General features: G+C 38.9%; 3 protein-coding genes across 3 annotated transcripts; 1 reads left to right on the top strand and 2 right to left on the bottom strand.

The window, feature by feature from the left end:
* The first annotated feature begins 6062 nt into the window (after positions 1-6062).
* On the top strand, positions 6063-7010 carry LOC139158960 (olfactory receptor 5D18-like). Its single transcript, XM_070736300.1, has one exon. The coding sequence runs from the start codon at positions 6063-6065 to the stop codon at positions 7008-7010; it is 948 nt and encodes a 315-aa protein (XP_070592401.1).
* A 420-nt stretch (positions 7011-7430) lies between these two features.
* On the bottom strand, positions 7431-14139 carry LOC139166589 (olfactory receptor 5AP2-like). Its single transcript, XM_070750375.1, has 2 exons — positions 13233-14139; positions 7431-7471 (listed from the first exon to the last, which is right to left on the bottom strand). The coding sequence occupies exons 1-2, from the start codon at positions 14137-14139 to the stop codon at positions 7431-7433; spliced, it is 948 nt and encodes a 315-aa protein (XP_070606476.1).
* An 8803-nt stretch (positions 14140-22942) lies between these two features.
* Positions 22943-23911, bottom strand: LOC139166526 (olfactory receptor 5AP2-like). The gene has a single exon (XM_070750251.1). The coding sequence runs from the start codon at positions 23909-23911 to the stop codon at positions 22943-22945; it is 969 nt and encodes a 322-aa protein (XP_070606352.1).
* Between the last annotated feature and the right edge of the window lie 1746 nt (positions 23912-25657).

The following is a 25657-nucleotide window of genomic DNA, read 5'->3' as shown; positions in this document are numbered from 1 at the left end:
ATTTTGACATTTATCTCTTTCTATTGTCTAACCATTGGTAAAAGAGGTCTCATATTAAAATATTCAGTTTCTTCTTTGTCCTTAATAGTAAGCATTAGTTTATCCATTTCTGCACATTCTAATATTTTCTTAATTACACTCTCATCTGTCTTATCTTGTTGGGGACAATATGTCCTGCTTGTGACACAAAATTGTTTACTGTGTGCCAGGAAATAATATCATTGTGGACAGGACCAGTTGACAAATGTAAAAAAAATAAATATTTAAAAACAGTCAATAAGGTGAAATATTTGCTAATAAAATTAGGATATTTTCAGTAATATGATGAAAGAGCTGTGAAGGGCCACATGGCATTGCCCCGGAAGCGGAGTAAAGACGCTGAGACATATTGTGGATTAAATAAGGGTCATTTTATTAAATTAACATAAATTTAAATAACGTAACTTTAAATACGTAAATTTAAATATTTAAATTCAACATAACTAAGGACCTGCAGAGGCCAAAAGTAACGGGGCAGAAATTCCTACCAGAAACTTCCTTGGCAACATTGGGCAGAAACTCCTTGCTGAACCAGGTGAAGGTAGCCATCTTCACCTGGATCCATGCCAAGCCCCTTAGTCGTGTGGGAGGAGCTCACCCTCCAATCCCTGTGGGAAATTGGATCTGGTGATTCCCAAGGACGTCCTCTCTCCAATCCCTGACGTTGTTCCAACCTCTAGTTCCTGGAGAGAGGCGGTCCATCACCCTTTAAAAGGATGCCCAAAGGAACATGCGCAGTCGCTTCTAATTGCCCATTTCCACCCCTAACCTGCCAAACCCCAGTGACCAAAGGGAGGCCTATACTGACATCTAAGTGCACCGCACCCCCTAACCAATCCAGTCCGCACCGTCAGTGTGGAATAGGCAAAAAACCAGCCGCCTCTAAAGGAGAGGCCGCAAAAAAATCCTATTCGGCCCCGAAGCGACCTCCTTAGGACACACTGTTAATAGCGGAGGGTGGGCGGGTGTTTGCTTCTCGGGGCAGCAACAGCAAGGAGGAGGTCCTGTTCGGATCACCCTTAAATAGAGCGATCAAGGACCTCCCCTAGTTCCCAGCAGTTTCATCAGAACCCGGAAGTTCAGGGCTCCGTGGAGCCGCCCACAGCACCACCTGCTCCGGGGGCAATTTTGGCCGGCGGTTTAAGCCGCCGGTCGGGCATTTCTGACCATAAGGTATCTTTGTAACCTTTCAGACAGTCTTCAGTGGATTGTAAGATATGGTTGAAAGACTTTTCTAACAAAGCAGAGATAATTGTGATGCCAATCTGTGATGTTGGAGCTTGGGCTGTAACTGAAAGTTGACAATTGTGACCTTGCAAGCTGAAGCTGTTTTTAGTGATTGAGGAAAGATAAGTCAATAACTGCTTTAGTCAGCCTTGAACTACCTAATTTATAAAATAATGTTTCCTTTGCCATTAATTTTTTCTTCTCCTATAGGATTATAAAATCTATTTAAACAAAAAAACAAAAAACCCTACATTTTCACTGGTATGGCTATTTTCTTATGAGCCACTTAATTATTATCCCATTAGTTTATTTTCAGAATGAAGTAAGTCATTTATAAAAATTCACTTTCTCTGGTTTTGATAATAAATCGAAGTATACTAAGCTTGGAAGTGCTTGGGGACTATAGATGATCTCTGCTCAAAAAAATAAAGGGAACAATATAACTCCAAGTAAATCAAACTTTTGTGAAATCAAATTGTCCACTTAGGAAGCAACACTGATTGACAATCAATTTCACATGCTGTTGCGCACATTCAACTTTGTACAGAACAATGTATTCAATGAGAATATTTCATTCATTCAGATCTAGGATGTGTTATTTGAGTGTTCCCTTTATTTTTTGAGGAGTATATTTTAAATGTTATTGTTGAATCTTTAGCCACAAAGAGAAGACTATTGAGTATTGTCAGCCATGCATGCAATCAAACAAAGAAATAAAACAAGCCATTGAGAGGATAATATGTTTAATGGCTAAGGCATTGGGCTTGTACTGGGAAGACCAGGTAGTAATTCTCAGACATGGAAGCTTACTGGTTTTTGGGCTAGTCGCTAACATTCAGCCAAGTCTAACACATATAGTTTTGGGGAAAATTGAAGGAGAATAAGTGCTGTTTATGTTGCCTTGAGCTCCTAGAGATAGAACAAAAAGTAATGGTTTCTTCAAATCAAGCTTCATTCCTAATGATTTCATAGACACTGTGGGTGGGGATTTTCTTGAAGGATTCATCACTATGAAATCTTATGGCTATAAGACTTGGGATTCCCCAGTGTTGTCAGTGGTCTCCTGTTCAAAAACTAATTGATCTGAGCCTGTTCAATTTTTTCAGTCTCAGCCCAGAGCAACTAAATGCTTTTCTGCTGCCTTCTGAGAAATGGAGAAAATTTGGGCTATTAATATAATGTGGCTCACGATACAGATGTAAACATGAGAAGTTTCAAGAGCTTTTAAAAGCTCTTGGTGAGAAAGGCACTAGTAATTTTCTAGACAAAATACATGTATTTTCAGTTCACTCTCCATATTTCTTTCCCCAGTTTTTTGGGAGGAGATTCCATATGAATAAAATTGATATAGGGTATATCAAGAAAGTGATCTGAACAATTCATCTCCCCTCCAGTTTCACAATCTATGGACAAGTACACATCATGTAAGGATTACTGAGCAAGTAAGCCAGAATGCTTCAGAAGGATGTTGATAAAGATCCTCAGTCATCCAGGTAAACCTGCCTGAAAGCTGAATTTGACAATTGGACTTATTTTTTGTTAGAGACATTTTACTGGTTCATCCAAGAAGGTTCCTTGTCAGAGCAAGTTAATTAGGCAGAGTCGTTGGAATGTACCAACTCCTCCAGCATCAACCTCAGGGGTTTCCTCCCCAAAGAAAGAGGTGGTACATTCCAAAGGCTCTTGCTCTGAATGATGAAGCTGCTTGTATGATCAGTGTAATGTCTCAAACCTATAAGAAAATAAGTCCAATTGCCATGACTCAACCTTCAGACTTCTAAGAGTTATGTATAGCATTGATGGGCTCCCCTGGGTACGGTCAGGTACACAGAACCAGTTTAAAAAAATGGTCAGTACGCAGTACCGGTAGAAAAAAAATGATTTTTTTCTTCTTTCGCCTTCTGGGCTTTGGGTATGTTTTTCCTATCGCAGTAAATGTGGTTGAATGTTTATAATTTTAGAAGAGCTGTGCATGTGTGTGTGTGTGTGTGTGTGTACATACACATACAGTTTATATAGTAGATAATGTATACTTTTGTGTTCCTGTGTGTAATATGTATGTACACATATGGCATATGTACATAGAATTAAATAGTATATTTTGGATGTTCAGCAATAGTAAACGATAGGGAAATTGTATCTCTTTGAGGCAAGGAGAGGCCAGGCACCCCAATCCTTGACGTGAGTGACATCAAGTTGGTCACCTTTAAGCCAGTCACATGACTTTTAAGCCACCTCCCAGTCACATGACCGGCAAGCCACTCCCATCTGCTCACTTGGCTGGCAAACCACTTCTGCCTGGTCACATGACCAGCAAGCCACACCCACAAAATAAGCTGCACCCACAGTGTGGTAGTTAAAAAATTTGCAGCCCTTCACTGATGCATATGCTGTTTGGAAAAGAAAGCTGGTGCCTGACTGGATAAAAGGAGACAAACTATGCGGAAGAAAAAATATGGAATACAGAAACCTTCCACTGTTGCCAATATTGCTTGAGGAATCCCTCCTCTTGAGGAGACAAATTTAAAGTACTTCAGAGATCACATCCCAAAGGGCACAGAGATGATTGAAAAAGGGCCCCTCATACATTCCGATAGCATTTGCATTTGAGGTCAAGGAAGAGGAGTCTTTTGCCATTGGCTGCGCAACTGCAGGTATATAGGGCTTTTCTGTTGCTTTCTAATGTCAGATGGCACCTGGTAAGTTTTGGAATAAAATAAAATTTAGCCCAATCTAACTTAAAGTTTGAAAAATAAAACAGGATATCTGAAATATGAAGAAAGCATGACTCAATTATTTGCAAGTCAGCATGCAGGGCAAATTTATTCTATTCAAAAATCAAGAATAAAAAGATAAGCACATAGGCAATTAATGGGGAAGCTGGTCCTTTGAATTGAACCTTGCTTCAGTTTAGAGACTGCTTCAAAGAGGTAATTTGATCGAAGCTTTGTCAAATTGAATTGCCCCTTAGAAGCTCTGCAGAGCAATGCTTAGTATCCTCTTGACAAATTGGAATCCATTCACTTTCTAATCCAACAGGCGCCCTTCAGTCTGAGCCCTGTAAAAACCAGAAAGCTGTCTATATAGATAAGTGTTGATTCTGATAACTTGAGTAGGTGATTTTCAACTTTGTGTCTCCTTTGTGGCAATGTGGTAATACATAAGTGCACTAGTGTGCCTTCAGTCCCCTGTCCAATGGTCTCTCCTTTATCTCATATATCTTTTCTTCCTTTCATATATCTTCTCCCCTATTTTTATATCTTTTCTTCTATCCTTTTCTTTATATATATTACTACTTGTCTATTCTCTTCAATCTGTATTGTGTATTGGACAAAATAAATAAATAAATAAATAAATAAATAAAATAAATAAATAAATAAATAAATAATGTGAAGACGACCACTATAAGTTGCAATCAGAGAGTGTTTTTATTTACCCATTTATACTGTGATCAACATATGGAAAGTACATGTTACTAGCAACAGAAAGAGATCTAGTAAAATATTATGTGGAAAAAGGTATGTTTTTGGAGGCCTTCTCATTTCACCAAATTGTTCCTTTCATGGTGCAGAATAGCAGAATGATCATTAGTGTCCTATTTTCATCAGTATTCTGTTAGTACTATGGACATAAGGAATTAAAATTGAACAAACAAAAGGAAATCTCCTTTATGGACTATCTATGATAATTACTGTTCTACAATTTTATTTTATTTTTAGTTGCAGAAATGAAATGTGCCATTTCTTTATGAATTTCACATGCTGAATTCAAATATAATAATGAAATTTGTTAGTTGTCTCTAGTGTTCATGCAATGGACGTTTTACAATTTCCAACTACAGGTAATAGGCAAATAATGCGCCAAAACGTAATACGTATATATAAACCCATATATTTTTTATTAAAATTAAGTGAATTATATTCTCAACAGTGAACACATGAAATAATCTATTGTATACGTTTATCAAGAACAACTCAATTAGTAAACAAATTTAAAATGTTCAACAGTTTAAATTTCTCGTTAACCTTGCCTCCAGTTTGTGTCCCTTTTGCTTCTCCCTTTTTTTAAAAAAATATATTTTTATTAAATTTTTATTACAACAAACAAACAAAAAATACTTAAAGAAAAAGTGCCCAACACCAATAAAACCCACCACCATTTAGGGGGTTAAATTATTTGCAATAAGTTTCAATTTCTTCCTTAGCTCCCGTTTACATTTCTTTACCTACAAAAAGTGATTGGAATTTATTTTTCACATTTGCTTCTCTTGACTTCTCTTTTGTATTCAAGGGAAGGATTGCCTCTTACAATTGTCCAACAGTAGTCTGCAAGCATTGATGGGCTCCATTTACCTTGATATTTTTTTTCCATACCTGCAATGTCTTGAAAGCGCTCCCCATGCTCATCTGTCACTGCACAACAATTTGATGGAAAGAAATTCAGGTGAGAGTGTAGAAAATATTTTTTTAAAGACATGTTACAACCAAGATTTTTGTAGGCCTGGATGAGTTTTTCAACCATTGATGGATTTTAATAAGTGATTGGTTTGACGGTCATGAGCCATTTTTTTTAAAAAAAATGTTGATAAACACTCCTTTATTGCTATTTTCTTTAATTCTCCTTTTCTTCCCCCCACCCCCAAGGAGTATCATTCACAGGGTGAAAAAAGAAATTGCTCTTTGAAGAACAAAATAGGATGCAGAAACAACTAATAATGTTCTTTAGTTTTTTTCTTGGTTAAATGTATCTTCGTATTGTATCAAATGTGATACTTTCCGGTTTGTGATCTGAAAGGAATGGAGAAAGGAAATTACACACAGGTGACCCAATTCATTCTTTTGGGTTTCTCAGACCATTCAGAAGATCTACAGGTCATTCTCTTTCTGATGTTTCTTGTGATCTACATTATTACCATGGTGGGAAATCTTGGGATCATCCTGTTAATCAAGGTTGAACCTCGTCTCCATACTCCAATGTATTTTTTCCTCAGCCATCTATCCTTGATTGACATTTGTTACTCTTCATCTATAACACCCAAATTGTTGATGGGCATTGCCTCTGCAGTAAAAAGCATTTATTTCTTTGCATGTGCAGTTCAGATGTATTTGTTTATCATGTTTGTTGTTGCTGAATCATTTCTCTTGGCTGCAATGGCATATGACCGGTATGTAGCCATTTGTAATCCTTTATTGTATACTGTAATTATGTCCAGAAATGTTTGTACCTTTCTAGTGCTTAGTTCTTATCTGTGGGGCATTATTTGTGCGCTAGTTCATACGATCTCTGCTTTTCAGCTGCCTTTCTGTGGAAATATCATCAACCACTTCTTTTGTGATGTTGTGCCAGTGTTAACTCTGTCTTGTTCAGACACCCAGCTCAATAAGACGCTGCTTTTCATTTTTGCCACCTTTGTGGAGAGTAGTACCATCATCATTATTCTCATGTCCTACATTTTAATTATCATGTGTGTTTCAAAGATTCACTCCAGCAAGGGAAAATACAAGGCTTTCTCCACTTGTGCGTCTCACTTCACAGCAATCTCAGTCTTCCATGTGACAATTCTCCTAATATACTGCCAGCCTAATTCAATCCGTGGAAGGGATTCAAACAGAATTACCTCTGTCTTCTATACGATGGTGATCCCCATGTTGAATCCTCTGATTTATAGTCTGAGGAACAAAGAAGTAAAGGGAGCTTTTCAAAGGCTGGTGAAGAAAAACTGTTTCCCCCCATCAACCTGCTGAATAGATTTTTCTCATGTACTTTCAACCAAATGATATATAAAAACAGACCCTATCAACCCAGTGCTCATAAAAAACCATCCTTTGCAATAACTGAGAAAATGCACTCATCAGAAAGAAACCTAAAGGAAGTTCCAGCATTCCTATATTTGTGTTTGTGTAGCTTTGTAATGTATTTCTGGAAGACTACTGCTAGGGAAAATATTACATAGAGTATACCAGAATAAAAATCAGCATGTTTTCTCTCACAATGCTCTTCTTTATTATAAAATAATGGATTCATAAGCCTCCTGTCCCTAAGAAGGCCTTGGGATGGCACATGAGTTCTTCCTTAATCTAATCTTGCATAGCTTTTGCTCTGACAATATTACACTGCTAACTAGAGCATACAAAACATTTGCTAGACCAATTCTTGAATACAGCTCACCTGGCAACTGATATCTGATCCCTGTCATCCAGCACCTCCTGCACTCCTTGAGCCAGGACTCCATTTTTGCCAGGCTGGATCTTGCACAGGCCTACTAACAGCTCCCACAGTTGGATGAGGCCACTGCCATGGCTCAAACCCTTATCACCCTCCAGTTTGGCATGAGTATAGCCCTGGCATATTCCAAAGCCTTATGGAGTGGCTACTCTAGGGGTTAACTTCTTTTAAGACATCCTAATCTCCACCTCCGATCATTCTGACCTCCTATGCAAAGTGAGGGTGGTCCTCCTCCATTTCCTGTCTTTAATTGGCTGGCTTTAAGTTGCAGAAGGACGAATGTTGCATCAGGGTTCCCAAGATAGTTCCGAAGTTTCCTTATTGATGCTGAGGGTATTCACCATACTCCCTCCAAAATTGAGGCCATTCAACTGGTTCCAACCCCTTCCTCCAAAGCCAAGCTTCTGGGCTTTTTAAATTTGTACTCAGTTTTCCTCTTTCATAAGGCCTCTGTTGCTGAACCCCTGCATCACTTACTTGATGCCAAAATTGCCTGGCACTGGGGACAATCCAAGGCTAAGGCCTTCCAGGATATCAAAGACCTCCTTACATCCAAGGCTATCCTAGTACATTATAGAGACAGCCTACCCTTGCTCTTAGCTTACAATGCCTCTCCTTATGGGGTAAGTGCAGTCCTGAGCCATATGTTGCCCAACGGCCTGGAGGGCCCTCTGGCATACTACTCACAACTCTTTTCATGACTGCATGTAATTGTAGCCAACTTGACCACGAGGCCCTTGTTTGTGTTGCTGGCATACGTCAAATTCATGACCACCTTTATAGCATGATTACCTTTATGCAGTGAAGGGCTACCAAACTTTTTACTACCACACTGTGGGCATGGCTTATGCAGGATGCTCTATATTTTCTTTCAACATCTTTTAGTGCAAATTAGGTGCTCTGGGGTGGAGCTGAATTTTTGCTACCCCACTGCACTAGCCCACCTCAGCCTTTATGGACCACCAACCTCTCCTTGGTCTAATTCCCAGTGACAGACAAAGCCCACACATCTCCTGGCCCTGCATGTTCCAGTAAGTTGAGTTTCTCACCTCCTGTTCCTACCAACTACACTATCACCCTGTTTGTAAGATGAACCATGCTGCTGCCCTAAACTGCTGCCCTTTGTCCATTCTGATCCATGACCCTGCTCCTGCCTCTCATGTTTTGCTTGGGGATGAAATCTAGACCCCAGTCACTGCTGGCCTCATTGCTTTTTATTTGGCCTTAGATCCTATACTCACTCGAGTTTTGGATTTGATGCACAGGAGGTAGACCTCAGTGTCCCCTTCCCTGGAATTTCAGCCCTTTTTCAACAGAAGAGATGAGTTGACAGTCACGAAGAGTTTCCTGTTGTGGGGGCATAGAATTGTAGTGCCACTTACTCTCAGGGACGCCATCCTCCACTGCCTCCATAGGCAGAGTTTGCATGAAAACACTTGGGTGCAGCTGTTCCTGGTGGTTTAAAATGGACCAGCAAATTGAGGCCTGAGTGCCATAATTGGCAGCAGTCTAGGCCAGTTCAACTTGCTGCCTCATATTAGATTGGGAGGATCCAAAAGCCCTTTGGTCCAGGCTTCTCCTTGATTTGGTTGGCCCCTACCATGCCCAGATGTTTTTAATTCTAGTAGACACCTATTCTGTTGTGTCCAAAGAACAGTTAGGTTTTGTACCCGCCCCACATTCTTTGGGCGGGAAAATATTGTATCCTGATTGGTTGGCTCAGCCTGGCAGCCCGGCATATATATAGCTGCCAGGCACGGCCATGTTTGTTCTTGTTCTATTCTGTAACCGTTATACACTGTTAATAAAGAATTGTTCTTACCCAAGTCTGCAATCCTTCACTTTGCTAAGGATCTAACATATTCGAAATGGGTTGAACTGGCTCACATGCCCACCACTTCTTCTGAGACTATAATTAGACTCCTACAAATCAAAACTCTGTCCCTTTCTAGAGCTTTGAATGACTGTAGCTGCTATTTTGAATTTTTTATTTACATGTCTCTCCTATGTGATTGTCTCTGATACTATAGTATTTATTGAATGTAACAGTTATTTTTGAAAAAGTTTATAATGTTTCTTTTCATGTTATAATTATAATATTATATAGTGATATGACAGCCTGATGTACTTAGTCAGTATTATATTAATTGTAATAAGACATTAATGCTATAATTATGCTTTCACGGCACCAGAATGGAAGATTTGGTGAAGATTTAAACAGCAAAAACGTTATTAGTTGAACTTCTTTATTTTTATGATTGCTAATGATATAGGAGCTTTGTTCTCTTTGCATTTCAAAGAGGAGGTTTTCCAGTCTGAGAATGACCAAGCTGATTGCATAAACCTGATATTACTGACTTTTAGTAAGTATGGATTGAGTATCAGGGAGTTTGACAAATTTTGCCTCAAAATATTGATAATATTAGCCTCTGCTAAGATCGGGTCATAGATTTTAATTACATGTCTTTGCTTTTAGTGATCAGCTGACTTGGGATGACAATCTTCATGATAGACAGGATTTCTAAAAGTTTTAGTATTCTCTTGACAATTCCACATATTATTTGTATTTCTGAGGGGTGCATGCATGTAAAACCCTTTACTTATATAGTTCTATCTTATTCCCCACTTTGAAGATCTTGGGGCCAGTTCCCTCAGATATAACTTATCCAAATAATCAATAATTTTGTCCCTGGTTTAGAAAAAATAGCTCCCTGGCTTTAGATACATCCAGGCCATTTGCTCTCTGCTGATTGTACAGTACTGATCAAATAAACATTTTATTCAGATTAATAAATAAGTATCTTGAAGAGTAGCCTGGCTAACAACACTCTTGGCAACCAATGTATAACCCAGAAATGCTGTTGCTGCATGCATTATCTCTGGATGTAAACAGTGGGGAGATGTGGGTACCACTTTTAACCACCCTGGATGTTAGTTGGGAATTAGCCATTATCCTGGCTATTAGATATCATAAGTATCATTAGTTGCCCTCCATGGTCTGCATCCCAAGGATGGTAGAGAAGATGCAACAGTAAGAGATGAAGATTACGAATATGGGAATAACTTCATTAAATCCAACCAAAACATAAACAAGGATTTGATTGAGACAGATATCAGAGCAGTCCAACCTGATTAAAGGTGACCAGTCACAGAAGAAATGCTTGATGATGTTGGAGTCATCAAATGATATTTTTAAGGTAAAGTATCTGTATAGTTATATTTAGAAACCCACATGCATAGAACCCCAATAATAGCCAAACACAAAATCTATGAGATATGATGACAGTATACAGCAAGGGATTAGAAATAGCTACATGGTGGCTGTATGCTGTAACAGCTATGAGATTAGATTCTGTAGTTGCGGAAATAGCATATAAATATAATTCAGTCATACACCTAGTGTCTGGGCGAAAGCCATCATGTGGAGTCAGAGACTTTGTCCTGCCACAGTAGATTAGTATTACGGGAATTGGGAGGGGTGGTTGTATGAAAGGGAAAGTTAATAGCCACAACAAATTCCTTTCTTAAAATCCAAGGTCACCTTTTGTTCTGCATCAATGGATGTAAGGAGGTGGCCGCTGAAATCCCTGCACTCGGATTGTTCCTTGTGATGAACTTTTAAATGTGGGGATGGGGGATGAACCTTAACCCGTATGGGGAACTGGAGAGGAGTTAGTATCAGGATTTGCAACGGCATGACCAACATGGCTCTGATAATAAATCGAACCTTGAAGGAGAGAATTGGATTGGAATCTGATTTGTTTCCCAGTTGCTATTTGGGGTGCTGCCTCCAAGAATAGAAAATGCTTTTTTTAATGTGGTAAGAAATCTACCAATAGGATGACAGAGACATGGCACATGTTGAAGAAGGACAAATTGCTTAGAAGAAGAAAATTGGGATCTGAAGATGAGAATCAATCCTTTGTATTACAATAAGTCCAGTATTTCCCATCAGAAGTACTATTATTATTATTATTATTATTATTATTATTATTATTATTATTATTATTTATTGGATTTGTATGCCACCCCTCTCCGCACAATATAAAGCAGAAGGGAGATTATGAATAGGATGGTCTATGATTCTGATAGTTATTGATCAGTAAATCCCACAGAATGAATTCATCCACTGAGGTACAGTTGTTGCCATCCATATATTGTGCGCTCAGTATTCTGGGTTTTAAGAAGAAATTAGAATAATTGGGTGGATTTTTAAGGGTAAAAATATTTAAATTGTAGCTGTTATTGCATACTGGATGTGACAAATGCACAATTACACATAGCACACTCAAAGATGTAGAAAGCTTGTCACCCATAACAGTCTCCTGCTTGAGAAGAGGGTTGGATTGGATGGCCTCTGAGATCCTCTCCTACTCTATCATTCTGTAACAGTCTCCTGCTTGAGCAGGGGGTTGGACTATATGGCCTCTGAGGTCCCCTCCATCTCTATCATTCTGTATAAGTTTCCTACTTGAGGAGGGGTTCTGAGTAGAACTGGTGCATGTGTATGTGTTTGTGTGTGTGAAAGAACTCCCAAAGCCCCCTCCCCACCCTATTTCTGGGGACCCTTAAGATGAATGAAGGAGGGGGTGAAAAGAGGCATGGGATCATCTAGATGCTTGGAGCCTGTCAAGACCTCTCTCTCTGAGGGGATGAGATTAGACCTCCTCCTCTTTCTCTCCCAAAGCCCCCACCCCACTTCTTGGGACCCTCAAGATGAACTGGTGTGGGTGTGGGTATGGGTATGAAAGAGGCTCATCAAGATGCCCCAGAGGGTTTCTGGACCTCTCTTGGAATTGGACCTCCTCTGTTTCCAAATTAGCTTTTTAAGGATTTAGCGTCACTCAAGAGGAGGCAAACTGTCCCATACTTTCCTTCCCAAAGTAGCATTTTGTTAGAACCATCCTGATTGGCTGGCAGCAAAGTGTCCCAATTTCAGCTGAGGCTGAATGTGGTATTTTGTGATGGAATGGCTGGGAAGAACAGCTAGGGGACTTTTGGTGAAGGAGAAAAGGCAGCAGACAATAATCAGAGATCAAAGGATGTGGAACAAAAAGCTTTGCCCAACTGGCAGAGGCAAAATGTCCTACACCCCATCAGAAAGCTATAAGATCTTTATAACTGGTAATGCTTAGCTTTCTAGACTTGCATTAGAATTTTATATTTGTTTCTCTACATGAATCTCACAGAAATTATTTATGTACATATACAGGATTATAGTATCATTAATACTGCTGCCAGTAATGAAAACTAGAACAATAGTGCTTGATCTTTGGCTCTGTAACTCCCAAACAGGGGAATGTGTGTTTCCTTTTAGAAACAAGACAGTTTCCAAAAGGCAGGAATGATAAAATATGGAGGACTGGGTAGTCATTTTGGCCACAATGTTACAACAGAAGCTTGAAGAGATGGAGCAACTTTCCTTATGAAGCCAATTCCCCCATGCAATCTAGAAACATGAAAAAGTTTATTGGATTAGAATTATTGGAATGTAGATTTCATGAAGATAAATTATTTTGCTAAGTGACATGACAAAGAACACCTATTGCATGAATAAAAGAAACTCAGTACAAAATCTTTGGAAGGACAATTAAAAAATAACTCTAAAACAATGGTAGATATCTCAAAGGATTTTTTAAAATAAAAAAAATATAATGCATTTATAGCAAATAAGTGGCATCAATATGTTCTCCTAAATTTTGTTTGTAAATTAAATGGAAGTGGTAATCTCTGAAATGTTTTTTTCATGGCTTTTCTAACTTCTTTATTCCTTAAACTATATATAATTGGGTTGAGCATAGGAATGATCACAGTGTAAAAGACCGATACGATCTTGTCTTGCTCCAAGGTATAGCTGGAGCTAGGGCGCAGGTACATGAAAAGAACAGTCCCATAGAAAGTACAGACAACAATCAAGTGGGAAGAGCAAGTCGAGAATGCTTTGTAAATACTTTCAAGTGAACGCATTTGGAGGACTGTGACAATGATACAGCAATAGGAGATTACCACTAGAGATGTAGTTGCAACCTCATTAAATCCTACAAAAGCGAAGAACACAATCTGAACAAATTGCATGTCAGAACAATAAAGATGACTCATAGGAGGTCCATCACAGAAGAAATGGTTGATGATGTTGGAATTACAGCAGGTTAACCTTGAATGAAATCCCACTTGTATGGATGAATTCAGAAGTCCAACTATATAGCAGAACACCACTAATGGAATGCAGACAGTTTTGGACATGATGATGGTATATTTCAATGGGTTGCAGATGGCCACATATCGGTCATAGGCCATCACAGCCACAAGGTAGCATTCAGTAGTTGCAAAACAGCAATATAAGTATTGCTGTAAGAAACATCTAGAATAGGAGATGACTTTCTTCTGTACCAGGAAATTCATCAGCATCTTTGGGGTGACAACAGATGAGTAGCAAAGGTCTAAGAAGGCTAAATTGCTCAGAAGGAAATACATGGGGGTTTGAAGGTGAAAATCATTTTTCACAACCACAATGATCCCAGCATTCCCCACAATAGTGATAACATAAATCAATAAAAATAACACAAAGAGCACATACTGTTGCGTTTCATGATCTGTAAATCCTAGAAGAATAAACTCTTCCACCTCAGTGCAGTTTCCTCCAATCATCTCCCTGGTTTGGTTGATTCTTCCCTGAAAGAAGAATGCTAGGCAAAGTAATATTTCTATTTATTTATTTATTTATATTTATTTTATTTATTTATTTTGTCTAATACACAATTCATATTGAAGAGAATAGACATGAAGTATTATATATAAAGAAAAGATATAAAAATAGAGGAGAAGATATATGAAAGGAAGAAAAGATATATGATATATGAGATAAGGAGAGACAATTGGACAGGGGACGAAAGGCACACTAGTGCACTTATGTACGCCCCTGACCTCTTAGGAACCTGGAGAAGTCAATCGTGGATAATCTAAGGGAGAAATGTTGGGGGTTAGGGGTTGACACTACTGAGTCCGGTAATGAGTTCCATGCTTCGACAACTCGATTGCTAAAGTCATATTTTTTACAGTGAAGCTTGGAGCGATTAATATTAAGTTTGAATTTGTTGCGTGATCTTGTTTGTTGTGGTTGAAGCTGAAGTAGTCATTGACAGGCAGGACATTGCAGCATATGATTTTGTGGGCAATACTTAGATCGTGTTTTAGGCATCATAGTTCTAAGCTTTCTAGACCTAGGATTGATAGTCTGCTTTCATAGGGCATTCTGTTTCAAGTGGAGGAGTGAAGGGCTCTTCTGGTGAAGTATCTTTGGACATTTTCTAGGGTGTTGATGTCCGAGATGTGGTATGGGTTCCAGACAGATGAACTGTATTCAAGGATGGGTCTGGCAAAGGTTTTGTAGGCTCTGGTGAGTAGTGTGAGATTGCCGGAGCAGAAGCTGCGTAGGATCAGGTTAACAACTCTAGAAAACATTTTGGCGATATTGTTGTAGTGGGCTTTAGCACTTAGGTCATTTGATATTATTATTCCAAGGTCTTTTCCTGAGTGGGGGTTGGCTGTGAGATTTTGTTTATTCAGTTTATATATGAGGTTTGGATTCTTTTTGCTGATGTGGAGGGTAGAGTATTTGTTGGTTGATATTTGAAGTTGCCAGGTGTTAGACCAATCTGAGACAAAGTCAAGGTCTTTTTGGAGAGTAGATGTGTTGTCCGTGGTGTTCAATAGTTTTACATCTTTGGCGAAAAGAACAGAGTTGCTTGTGATATGATCGCAAAGGTTGTTGATGAAGAGAATGAAAAGAGTAGGACCTAGTACGCTGCCCTGGGGAATGCCACTTTTGACAGGGATGGGGGTGGAAATGGCGCTTCCAATTTTGACAACTTGTTGCCTATTTGACAGGAATGCAGTAATCCAGCTGCGGAGGAATCCTGAGATGCCATAGGATTTGAGTTTTAGGAGTAATTTGTCGTGAATCACTGAGTCGGAGGCTTTGCAAAAGTCAATATAAATTGCATCAATGGATTTTCCTTGATCTAGGTGGGTAGTCCATATGTGTTTGCAGTGAAGTAGTTGTAGGTTGCAGGATAATTTCTTTCTCTATTGAAACTTCTCCTTCATTATTTGGAAATCTGAGTTTGGATGTTCAATTTCTGATGGTGCTCAAAAGTCTCTTCGTTTCCTGAAGACTAGCATGTCTTCTTCCTGGATCTGTCAGATTCAATCATAATGTACACATTCCATTTTCATCCCAGTTGTACCCTTGGAATATACTGCAAAAAGACTGCCCTTGAAATCTGAAACTTCAGGTTATACATATTGCGAATCAAATTACTTACTGGAACAAATTATAAGAAACATCTGTTGCCAAATATAAATATTAAAAAAAAATTTTTTTCCTGATCTGGCATGATTCAAGATGCTATATATGCTCTATGTGAGGTCAAAATCAGATCCAATATATATTTTTGAAATATCATACCCTACCCTACTGGTTCATCTGAGACTGAAGATCTTTAAACAAGTGTGATTTTGATTCTATTGTTAATAAAAGACAATTTGATAAGAACATCAGCTGCAATATTTAAGAGGACACTAACATGTTTTGAACAATGGTGAGGGTGAGGAGTCATGAAGAAGCATCACAAAGAAACCTTTTCTGAAATGTAATCACTGCTCCTTTTATAAATGATCTAGAGTTGAAAAATAACACCATCATCTTGAAAAATGTTTCATCAAATGTGTTGAATACATTTGATTAAATATATTTGATTATACTAACATCACAACATTTCAGTAAAGGTTTACCTTTGTTGTTATATCCTTATATTGACTGATTGTTGTGTTTGTCTAAATAGACACCAAATGCCACATTGAATGAAGAAATAAATGAGCATTTACCACAGACTTCAGGAGAAACAAAATGAATTTCTCTGATTCTTTTTAGAATTATCTAGGTGTGCTTAGAATGAGGACTCCCATCTGAAGAATTGACTATGGAACAAATTATAGTATAGTGTTAATTGGTTTGTTTGTTTTTAAACTCCTAGGATTCATATTCCTGATAGGCTGTGTTACAAAGTTAGACTTCCTATTTACTCTTGGCATGAAAGAGGAGTAATTCCCCAGTCCCAGTGCTACACTTTTGAGGAAGAATAGATTTCCCTTACAGTAAAAGTTTTCTTATACCAGCTGCAAAGGGAGACCATTTTTCCACCATCTTCTTTTAGGCAACTGGTATTTCTCTCCAATTTTCTAGACTTTTTCAACACTTTAGGTCAGTGATAGTTCTCATGCCAAAAAGGTGGATGTGTGAGTGCGCTAGCATGCCTGCACGTGCCCCCACCTCTTCCGTCTCCCCCCACAGATGTGTACCCCCCCGCACTGCCCCCTGCACATGCACACAGGCCTTTCTGAAGCCTGGTAGGTGAAAAATATGCCCAAATGGGCAAACCGGAAGTTGGGGAAACGTACTTCTGGTTTGCTGTTGTGCTGTTTTTTTGCACTCCTGAGGGTTTGGCTAAGCTTCCTGAACCTCTGGAGTGCAAGAGTGCAGAGAAACAGCACAATGGACAAACCAGAAGTTTGGAAAATGCACTTCCGATTTGCCCATTGTGCTGTTTTTGTGCACTCTGTGGCTTCAGGAAGCTTCCTTGAACCCTCCGGAGTGCAAAAAACAACACAACAGCAAACTGGAAGTGCATTTTACTGAACTTCTGGTTTGTCCATTGGGCAATTTTTTTGCCTCTTGGGCCTCAGGAAAGCTTTCCTGAAGCATCTGGAGGGTGAAATGGCCTTTCCCAATACTGAAAATCAGCTGCCCAGTGTGTGTATGCACTCTGGAGCTGAAACATGGCAAAGTCTTGTGTGCCCTCTGATATGGCTCTGTGTGCCCCCTGTGTGCCACACATCATGGCTTTAGGTACTGCAGAAAGTTATCAAGCTGCTAACACAGTTGCATCTTCTGGCACATGTAACATTGTTGTTGTTACGTTGTGCTGCTTTTACTATTGTTGTCAACTTAGTTCATTATAAGTTGGCCTTAAAAATATATATCTGGAAAATATTAGATGCAACAGTCATCTGGATTTAATACAGAGAATTCTGGAGCCGACTGGAGAATATATTAACTACAATTCATGTAGTTACCATTTAAACTTATATCATACAAAAAAGTGACATAAAACCAGTTCTCATCCTTATGGTACTTGATCAAAATTTGGCAACACTCTTGTATTTATGACAGCTGCAACATTCCAGGATAATATTGTAATATTAGGATAATAATATTAGGATTAATTAAACAGACATTTCTAGGAACATTATTCCTCCCTTTTAGGGGAGAGAGGATACTCCCTGGTGGAGGGGAGGGGTGACTTTTTACATCTATGGCTTTTGCATTTTAACCTTGGTTTGAACTTTTAAAAGCATTATTTAACATCTATTTTAACACTTGTAAAGTTTTTTTTATTTTATTTTTTAAAATTAATTGGGATTTTAAGCTATAATATTTTAGTGGGAAGGATTTAATGGAGAGGATGCATTAGGAATGAAATGGATGAGTGGGGTATGTTTGAGAGGGGAATGTATATTTCATTATTATTACTCAAATTAATTAAAGGGGGGGTTAGCAATGGAAGATTGAATATGAATAGATGTCTGGGATGAGTGAAGTAAATGGAAGGACCAGTTTGCCTGATGCTCTGGAGGTGAGAGGTATGGGGGAGCCTATCTGTGGGGTGGCAGAGAGCCAGAATATTCCAGTCTTGCTCAGGAGAGGCAGATATGGCAGGAGACATGGGGTAGGCCACTCCTGGGGAACAAGAGGTTGCTGCTTGAAAGGGATTCCTTTTTCCAGCCCCATTTGCTCAGCCCGGGGGATGGGTGACAAGTGAAATCCAGACCCTGGGCTCAGACTGCTGCTACTTAATGCCAGGTCAGTTGTAAATAATCTGTGGGGCATTATTATGATTTGTTGTTACATGTTGTGAGCCGCCCCGAGTCTTCGGAGAGGGGCGGCATACAAATCGAATAAATAATAATAATAATAATAATTATTATTATTATTTGTGCACTAATTCATACGATCTCTATTTTTCATCTGCTGTTCCGTGGAAATATCATCAACCACTTCTTTTGTGATGTTGTGCCAGTGTTAACTCTGTCTTGTTCAGACACCCAGCTCAATAAGACACTGCTTTTCATTTTTGCCATCTTTGTGGAGAGTAGTACCATCATCATTATTCTCATGTCCAACATTTTAATTATCGTGTGTGTTTCAAAGATTTACTATAGCAAGAGAAAATACAAGGCTTCCTCCCCTGGTCCCTCTCACTTCACAGCAATCTCAGTCTTCCATGTGACAATTCTCCTAATATACTGCCAGACTAATGCAATCCATGGAAGGGATTTAAACAGAATTACCTCTGTCTTCTACACGATGGTGATCCCCATGTTGAATCCTCTGATTTATAGTCTGAGGAACAAAAAAGTAAAGGGAGCTTTTCAAAGGCTGTTGAAGAATTTTTTTTTCTCCCCATCAACCTGCTGAATAGATTTTTCTCATGTACTTTCAACCAAGTGATATATAAAAACAACCGAGTGCTCATAAAAACCCATCCTTTGCATTAACTGAGAAAATGCATTCATCAGAAACCTAAAGGAAGTTCCAGCATTCCTATATTTGTGTTTGTGTATCTTTGTAAGGTATTTCCTGAAGATTGCTGCTAGGGAAAGTATTACTTAGAGTATACCAGAATAAAAATCAGCATGCTCTCCTTTATTATAAAACAATGGATTCATAAGCCTCCTGTCCCTAAGAAGGCCTTGGGATGGCACATGAGTTCTTCCTTAATCTAATCTTGCATAGCTTTTGCTCTGGCAAAATTACACTACTAACCAAAGCATACAAAACATTTGCTAGACCAATTCTTGAATATAGCTCACCTGGCAACTGATATCCAATCCCTGTCATCCAGCACCTCCTGCACTCCTTGAGCCAGGACTCCATTTTTGCCAAGATGGATTTTGCACATGCCTACCAACAGCTCCCACAGTTGGATGAGTCCACTGCCATGGCTCAAACCATTGTCAAACCAAGGGGGTGCAAGCACCTCCAGTTTGGCATGAGTATAGCCCTGGCATATTCCAAAGCCTTTTGGAATGGCTACTCTAGGGGTTACATTCTTTTAAGACATCCTAATCTCCACCTCCAATCATTCTGACCTCCTATGCAAAGTGAGTGTGGTCCTCCTCCATTCCTGTGAGGTTGGCCTTAAATTGCAGAAGGACAAATGTTATATCAGGGTCCTCAAGATAGTTCCTAAGGTCCCTGATTAATGCTGAGGTTATTCACCATATTCCCTCCTTCCTCCAGAGCCAAGCTCCAAGTGTTCCTGGGCTTATTTAATTTTTACTCAATTTTCCTCTTTCATAAGGCCTCTGTTGCTGAACCCCTGCATTGCTTACTTGATGCCAAAACTGTCTGGCACTGGGGACAGTCTGAGGCTAAGGCCTTCCAGAAGGTCAAAAATCTCCTTACATCCAAGGCTATCCTAGTACAATATAGAGACAGCCTACCCTTGCTCTTAGCTTGTAACGCCTCTCCTTATGGGGTAAGTGCAGTCCTGAGCCATATGTTGCCCAATGGCCCGGAGGGCCCTCTGGCATACTACTCACAACTCTTTTTATGACTTTATGTAATTGTAACCAACTTGGCCATGAGCCCCTTGTTTGTGTTGCTGGCATACACCACATTTATCATTATCTTTATGGCATGATTACCTTTATGGACCACCAACCTATCTTTGGTCTAATTCCCAGTGACAGACCAAGCCCACACATCATCTGGCCTCGCATGTTCCAATAATTTGAGTTTCTCACCTCCTGTTCCTACCAACTACACTATCACCCTGTTTGTAAGATGAACCATGTTGATGCACTAAGCTGCTGCCCTTTGTCCATTCTGATCCATGACCCTGTTCCTGCCTCTTATGTTTTGCTTGGGGATGAAATCTAGACCCCAGTCACTGCTGGCCATATTGCTTCTCATTTGGCCTCAGATCCTATAATCACTCAGGTTTTGGATTGGGTGTGCAGGGGGTAGACCTCAGTGCCAACCCTTTTTCAACAGAAGACGTGAGTTGACAGTCATGAAAGGTTTCCTATTGTGGGGGCATAGAATTATAGTGCAACCAGCTCTCAGGGACGCCATCCTCCACTGCCTCCATAGGGTCCACCAGACAGAGTTTGCATGAAACCACTTGGGTGCAGCTGTTCCTAGTGGCCTAAAATGGACCAGCAAATTGAGGCCTGAGTGCCATAATTGGCAGCAGTCTAGGCCAGTCCAACTTGCTGCCCCCATATTAGATTGGGACGATCCAAAAGCCCTTTGGTCCAGGCTTCACCTCAATTTGGTTGGCCCCTTCCATACCCAGATGTTTTTAATTCTAGTATGTATGTATGTATGTATTTATTTATTTATTTATTTATTTATTTATTTATTTATTTATTTATTTATTTATTTATTTATTTATTTATTTATTTATTTATTTATTTATTTATTTATTTATTTATTTATTTATTTATTTATTTATTTATTTATTTATTTATTTATTTATTTATTTATTTATTTATTTATTTATTTATTTATTTATTTATTTATTTATTTATTTATTTATTTATTTATTTATTTATTTATTTATTTATTTATTTATTTATTTATGCTGCCCTTCTCCTTAGACTCAGGGCGGCTTACAACATGTTAACAGAGCCAGCCTATTGCCCTCACAATCCGGGTCCTCATTTTACCCACCTCGGAAGGATGGAAGGCTGAGTCAACCTTGAGCTGGTGATGAGATTTGAACCGCTGACCTTCAAATCTGCAGTCAGCTTCAGTGGCCTGCAGTATAGCACTCTACCTGCTGCGCCACCCTGGCTCATTTTGATATTTTTTTTTACATATCTCTCCTCTGTGATTGTCTCTGATACTATAGTATTTATTGAATGCAACAATTATTTTTCAAAAAGTTTATAATGGTTCATTTGATGTTATAATTATAATATTATATAGTGATATGAGAGCCTGGTGTACTTACTCAGTATTATATTAATTGTAATAAGACATTAATACTATAATTATGGTTTTACAGTACCAGAATAAGATGGAAGATTTGGTGAAGATTTAAACAGTGAAAACATTATCAGTTGAACTTCTTTATTCTTCTGATTGCTAATGATATAGGAGCTTTGTTCTCTTTGCATTTCATTGATTCAGGGGAGATTTTTCAGTCTGAGAATGACCAAGCTGATTGTATAAATCTAATATTATTGACTTTTAATTAATATGGATTGAGTATCAGGGAATTTGACAAATTTTGCCTCAACATGGATATGTGTTTAAACATGCCTGGGATAAACATATATCCATCATAAGATAAAATACAGGAAATAGTATAAGGGCAGACTAGATGGATCATGAGGTATTTTTCTGCCATCAGTCTTCTATGTTTCTATGTAACAAGCTCAGTGTCTTAGCCACCGAGCCTCTAAACATACAGAAAGAGGATAAAGCTGTCACAGGGCAGACTGCCTGGTCTGAGGTGGGTGCTAGGAGGACCTTCGTTCCCTTATCCAGCTGGTCTGTCTTGGATCTCCTAACCTGCAGGGACACCCCTTGCTACTCAAAGGTCACATCAGAAAACTGCAAGGCACGGAGCAACCCATCTGATCGGTAGCCATGGCGCGAAACAGGCGGGCCTCATACATTGAACACAAAGCCTAGCCCAGGTCTTACTAATGTTGGAAAGCTGCTGAAGGGTCAACGCTTGCCTGCTGTCTATAAAAGCACAGGGCTGCTTTCTCACCCAACCTTCTAGCATCCTCCTAATATGGAAGTCTGATGAAGAGTCATAAAACCCCTGGGCCTTGGCAATAAACGCCAGGCTGGCCAGTTTACTCTGGATGGTTTTAATTGAAAGACCGCACTGCTTAAGCAAAACACAGAACTCCATAAGTTCAACTGGAATAGGCCATAGATAACCATAGCCTTTCGCCTGGTGAAAATCCCAAAACTCCTTGCCTGAGTTCTGATAGGCCCACCGGGTATTGGGGGCTAGTGAGAGGCTCATGGCCCTGCCTTCCTCGATCCTCCAATGTTCAGAAGCCCATGCTGTGGGAAGGTGTCTGGCAACTCTCATGCCCCCGGAGCCAGCGTTCAGAACCTGGACAACTGACCACGAGACGGAGCATCAGCCACACCATTCTCCAGGATTATTGGAATGTGAATTTCATGAAGATAAATTATTCTGCTCAGTGACATGACAAAGAACATTCAATGCATGAATAAAAGAAACTCAGTACAAAATATTTGGAAGGAGAAGTAAAAAATAACTCTAAAACAATGGTAGATACTTCAAAGATTTTTTAAAAATAAAACATATAATGCATTTATGGCAAGTAAGTGGAATCAATATGTCCTCCTAAATTTTGTTTGCAAATTACAAGGAAGTGGTAATCTCTGAAATGTTTTTTTCATGGCATTTCTAACTTCTTTATTCCTTAAACTATATATAATTGGGTTGAGCATAGGAATGATCACAGTGTAAAAGACCGATACGATCTTGTCTTGCTCCAAGGTATAGCTGGAGCTAGGGCGCAGGTACATGAAAAGAACAGTCCCATAGAAAGTACAGACAACAATCAAGTGGGAAGAGCAAGTAGAGAATGCTTTGTAAATACTTGCAAGTGATCGCATTTGGAGGACTGTGACAATGATACAGCAATAGGAGATTACCACTAGGGATGTAGTTGCAACCTCATTAAATCCTACAAAAGCAAAGAGCAGAATCTGAACAAGTTGTATGTCAGAACAATAAAGATGAAGCAGAGGAGGTCCATCACAGAAGAAATGGTTGATGATGTTGGAATTACAGCAGGTTAATCTTAAACGAAATCCCACTTGTATGGATGAATTCAGAAGTCCAGCTATATAGCAGAACACCACTAATGGAATGCAGACAGTTTTGGACATGATGATGGTATATTTCAATGGGTTGCAGATGGCCACATATCGGTCATAGGCCATCACAGCCACAAGGTAGCATTCAGTAGTTGCAAAACAGCAGTATAAGTATTGCTGTAAGAAACATGCAGTGTATGAGATGACTTTCTTCTGTACCAGGAAATTCATCAGCATCTTTGGGGTGACAACAGATGAGTAGCAAAGGTCTAAGAAGGCTAAGTTGCTCAGAAGGAAATACATGGGGGTTTGAAGGTGAGAATCATTTTTCACAACCACAATGATCCCAGTATTCCCCACAACAGTGATAACATAAATCAATAAAAATAACACAAAGAGCACATATTGTTGCGTTTCATGATCTGTAAATCCTAGAATAATAAACTCTTCCACCTCAGTGCAGTTTCCTCCAATCATCTCCCTGGTTTGGTTGATTCTTCTCTGAAAGAAGAATGCTAGGCAAAGTAATATCTCTCTTGAAATGTCTCCTTCATTATTTGGAAATCTGGGTTTGGCTGTTCCATTTCTGATGGTGCTCAAGAGTCTCTTCGTTTCCTGAAGACTAGCAAGTCTTCTTCCTGGATCTGTCAGATTTAAATCATAATGTACAAATTCCACTTACAGGCAGGAGTCGGTTGCTGCCCTGATTGGGGGGGGATAGATAGATAGATAGATAGATAGATAGATAGATAGATAGATAGATAGATAGATAGATAGACAGACAGACAGACAGACAGACAGACAGACAGACAGACAGATAACCCTTCACTGCTTACATCCCATTTGTACTGCAAAAAGATTGCCCTTGAAATCTGAAACTTCAGGTTATACCTATTACTGCAACAAATTATAGGAAACATCTATTCTGTTGTCAAATATAAATATAAAAATATAAAACATATCTGGTCTGGCATGATTCAAAATGCTGTTTATGCTCTATGTGAGGTGAAAACAAGATCCAATTCCTATCTTTGAAATATCATATTCTACCCTACTGGTTCATCTGAGATTGAAGATCTTTAAATAAGCGTGATTTTGATTCGATTGCTAATAAAAGACAATTTTATAAAAATGTCAGCTGCAATATTTAAAAGGACACTAACATGTTTTGAACAATGGTGAGGGTGAGGAGTCACGAAGAAGCATTGCAAAGAAACCTTTTTTGTAATGTAATCACTGCTTCTTTTTTAAATGATCCAGTCGAAAAATAACACCACCATCTTGAAAAATATTTCATCAAATGTATTGAATACATTTGATTGGATACATTTGATTTTACTAACACCACAATATTTCAGTAGAGGTTTACCTTTGTTGTCATATCCTCATATTGACTGATTGTTCTATTTGTCTAAATACACTGAATGCCACATTGGATGAAGAAATAAATGAGCATTTACCACAGTATCCTACAAACACTTCAAGAGAAACAAAATGTACTTCTTTGATTCTTTTCAGAATTATCTAATTTGGCTTAGAATGAGGACTCCCATCTGAAGAATTGACTATGGAACAAATTATAGTATAGTGTTAATTAGTTTGTTTGTTTTTAAACTCCTAGGATTCGTATTCTTGATAGGCTGTGTTACAAAGTTAAATTTCCTATTTACTCTTGGCCTGAAAGAGGAGTAATTCCCCAGTCCCAGTGCTACACTTTTGAGGAGGAAAAGATTTCCCTTTGGGTAAAATTTTTCTAAGAAATGTCTGGGGATTTTCGCTCCTCATACCACCACCAAAGAGAGACCATTTTACCACCATCTTCATTCAGACAGCTGGCATTTCTCTCATATTTTCTAGACCTTTTCAACACTTAAGTTACTGCAGAAGAAAGAAAGAATTAAGAAGGCAGGCAGGAGAAATGTTTCCTGCATACACTCCTATTTGACATCTATTTGTTAATAAGCATTGAAGAGCTCCTTCTGAGTAATATTAGGAGGCATATAAAATACCCCTCATAATAAGTCCCTGCTTATTCTGCCTCCTCATCTTCTCTCCCTTCACAAGTACCCTCCTTAATTCTAACAGGATGGATTTGAGTAGGGACCAATTTTAGCTGAGTGCCAAGGATCAGCATTTGCTACTTAGTTTCTGAGGAGCATCATCCCTAAGAAGATGTTCTGCTGATATCTTGGAGCTGCAGAGGCCAGAAAAATGTCCTTTGTT

The sequence above is a fragment of the Erythrolamprus reginae genome, chromosome 1 (assembly GCF_031021105.1).
Source record: "Erythrolamprus reginae isolate rEryReg1 chromosome 1, rEryReg1.hap1, whole genome shotgun sequence".
Lineage (NCBI taxonomy): Eukaryota > Metazoa > Chordata > Lepidosauria > Squamata > Dipsadidae > Erythrolamprus > Erythrolamprus reginae.
Note: the sequence above shows the minus strand (reverse complement) of the source record. Positions and strands in the feature narration are given on the sequence as shown.